Source organism: Buceros rhinoceros, unplaced genomic scaffold (genome assembly GCF_000710305.1).
Source record: "Buceros rhinoceros silvestris isolate BGI_N320 unplaced genomic scaffold, ASM71030v1 scaffold18194, whole genome shotgun sequence".
NCBI classification, from domain to species: Eukaryota; Metazoa; Chordata; class Aves; order Bucerotiformes; family Bucerotidae; genus Buceros; species Buceros rhinoceros.
In genome coordinates this window covers 1-3,296 of record NW_010409001.1, presented here as the reverse complement: position 1 = coordinate 3,296, position 3,296 = coordinate 1, and the positions used below count along the sequence as shown (strand labels likewise).

The 3,296-nt window shown below is 49.5% G+C and overlaps 1 protein-coding gene across 1 annotated transcript; it reads right to left on the bottom strand.

Annotated features, from left to right (window-relative positions):
* Positions 1–3,028: 3,028 nt before the first annotated feature.
* Positions 3,029–3,170, bottom strand: ATPIF1 (ATPase inhibitory factor 1; the record flags this gene model as incomplete). Its single annotated transcript, XM_010135085.1, has 1 exon — positions 3,029–3,170. A coding segment is annotated over one exon (142 nt), but the record flags the coding sequence as incomplete, so codon positions are not given.
* Between the last annotated feature and the right edge of the window lie 126 nt (positions 3,171–3,296).

The window sequence follows — 3,296 nt, the reverse complement described above, 5'->3', positions numbered from 1 at the left end:
AGAGTTAGTGATATATCCCCTGTCAGCTGCCAATGGAACGTGGTGAGACTACAGCAACCCGGCCACTGAGGGGTGTGCTGCTTGCAGTGTAGTTTAATTCCAGCTGTTGAGCATACCAGATCTTACAGCAGGAAGATCCTAATGTACTAAGTGCCAAAATAAAAGCCCTGATGGTATTGCTGACACCTTCTTGTCTGTTCTGCACTGTTTTTTTTTATTATTTCTCAAGCCCCTTGGGGGTAATTAATGACACGCAGGTCGTTGTGAGCATTAGCAGGCTGTGGGGTTTCGGGTAGGGTTTTTTTGGTAGTTCTCGTGTCCTACTCAAAATCAATACTGATTTGGTGTTACACCTGGCACAGTTCTGCCAGAACAGGATTTTAGCACGCTGGTTTTCTGCTCAGACATCAATGATTTCCGCAATTCACAAACTGCTGTTCGTAAGATAGAATTTGTAATTAGCCACGGATTAACCCCGAGCTGCCGCTCTCCCACCCCATCTTCTCTAAGATCTTTTCCACTGGGATGTCATGCTTGTGCTGATTTCCTTCCATCGAGCAGTCTGGCTGGTGGGGTTTGCAGTGGTGAGGTCTGTAAGCTTCGATTCATGTGACAACAGAACCCTGTTACGGGAAGAAAAACAAGCACTGCCAAAGGAGCTGCAGGAAAAACACGTTACCAGCCTCCAGGCTGGTGCTGCTGCCACATCTTACTCCACTGGGAAGAAAAAACTTAGTAAAGCACCCCAGGTCCAGGGTTCTCATCTGTGACAGATTCCTGCAGTATCGTAAGAATCAATAGCGAGCGACATATGTCTGTCATTTGGTAACTCATGCCAGAGATGGACAGTTCAAAGTTCAGTAGGAGGAAGAAGCACTTCTGAAGGGGTGTGCTGCTGATGAAAGTGCGCGGACTGGGATGACTGAACATCTCCCTTGCCCAAAGGTCCCTCATGCACTGACCTTGAGCCACCTTTGCTGCTGATCAGACACTACACAAACTCATTCTTCTTACCAACCCCAGGGGAGAGGAAAAGACAATTGAATCTGTGTATACAGGTTGTAAGGAGCACCAGGAACAGTGCAGGAGAAGGGATGGGGTGCTGTGGCCAGGACTGGAAGCTCTGGTAGGAATTCAGTTGCTCACAGAATTGCCCCTGGTAAAGGGCTGGTACAAGAGGTCTCCTCCCTCTCCGAGACTCAGCCAATCCCTCCTCCCTTAAAGGCACCTGGGCAGAGGTTCTGCGGCTGAGCTTACATGGCGCAGTTCCCATTTCAGTGGTGCACCAGAAATGCAGCGTAAATCACAAAGCATGAATTTAATCCCTCACCTGTCCCCTTCAGAACATAAAGTTGTCCTAATCTTTATTTCAGCTATTGCACAGTCCGCTGTAGATGCGGTGCCAAGAAAATGGCCTTCGGTGCGGGCATCTCTTGGGTGACTCCACAACTTTTGAGGGAAGCCAAGCAGCTGTGGACACAGCAGGAGAAAGATTTTTAAATAGGTAAACAAATGGATTTTTAAATGGGTAAAATCTAACCCGGTCAGTAGTCCGTTGCTTTTCTGTGCTTTCCACTTCTTGCAGTTCTTCACAGAATCATCTGGTTGGAAGAAACCTTTGAGATCAGGGGAGATGTTAATATTTTTGGCTCAGGTTAATCAGCCCCAGCTGAAAAAAACAAATGCCACCGAGACAGCTCCAGGCACATCCTCCACACAACTCTCTGCAGCACCATCTCCCACAGAGCGAGCAATGCCAGGTGATGACGAACATCATGGCGCAGCCGCATCCTGCCCTGGCTGAGCCCACGGCTGACGCTCTCGTCACAGTGACGCTCTCGTTCAACAGGAGGTTTTAAGGACTCACTACAGCGACAGCACTGCCGTCTGCTTTGCTACGACACAGACCTACCACTGGCTGCAACCTTCTTGAAAGGGAGTGGCCCAAGGGCTGGTTGGGGATGTACCAGTTAACAGGAGAAACTGGGACACCTTCAGCCAGCCAGTCACACCCTCCTCAAAACACCTTCCACACCAAAGGCTCTGCTTTGCCTCCCACTGTTTCAGACGGGCAGTTCCAGCTGCTTCGCCCCAGCGTAACCAGCACCATACGGAGACGCAGGGCAGGTGTTACCAGCAGCAGGAACGAAGCCTGCTGGGGCAGATTTACGGCCAGCACAGCACTGGCACTGAGGGACCAGCGGTTTATCTTACCTGCCTGTTCTTGTGAGATAAACCCCCGTCTTGTCAGCGCTTGGTGCAGAAGCCATACATCAGGCCACTTGCTGTGTGTTTTATGATGAATTTCTTATATGGAAATTGCAAAAGTGACTGAACCTGCTTCATTGTTCTTTGGAAAGGGACTTGGATAAGGAACACAGAAAACCAGAGGCACAGAAAACCCGCCATGGGGCAATTAACATCTCCACAGAAAGGAACATCCTCAAAGTCTGGTCTCAGCAGTGGCACTTGCAATCAGAGTGATTCTTACAGTCCAACCTACCGAGCAGGAGTTTCCTCTTTATGGCACTAGACACTAAGTGCAACAACAGAACCTTGTCATGCGTAGACCCTCCGCTAGGTCTGTGGAAAGCCATCTCCCCCCTGCACCACAGGGACAGTTTATTCAAGACAAAGTTATTCCTGCGTGAAAAGATCTCTACATGGGTGCCGTTTCCCCCCAACTTTTCTTGCAGCGTTAACTGTAAAGTTATCACTTTAAGTACCATTGGTCATTTCTTTTACGTAAACGTACAGAAAATTGTGAAGTCCTGCACAGGGCTGCCCACTCAAAAGCGTATCCTTATTCTGGAATAACAATGAAGTTTAAAACCGGACAGTGGATTTTTTTTTTTGTTTTCATTAAACAGTTACTGAACAGAAGAGAGGCTGAGTAGTTTATTTGACATTGTTGCAGACCACAGTATAAGTGGACGAATTTGGATTATGTTGGCCAAAGCATACAGTCTCCAGCGCTGTTTTACACCTCAGCCAGCATTGGCCATGTACATTCAACAACAGCATCAGCTTAGTCATCATCTTTAAGCTTCTTGATCTTAGACTTATGGCGCTCAATCTCTTTCTGCAGCCGCTCTATCTCTTTCTGGTGGTGATGAATCTCTTCCTCGTGGTGCTTCCGTAAGGCGGCAAGCTGCTCCCGCTCCCTCTCCCTGCAAGACAGCACAAGGGGCAGCACCCAGACCCCCGGGGGCGGCCACAACCCCTGAGCGCGGGGCTCGGGGGCCGGCGCTGAGGCGAAGGTTCAGCGGCAGCCGGGGCGGCTGCAGGCGGGGCTA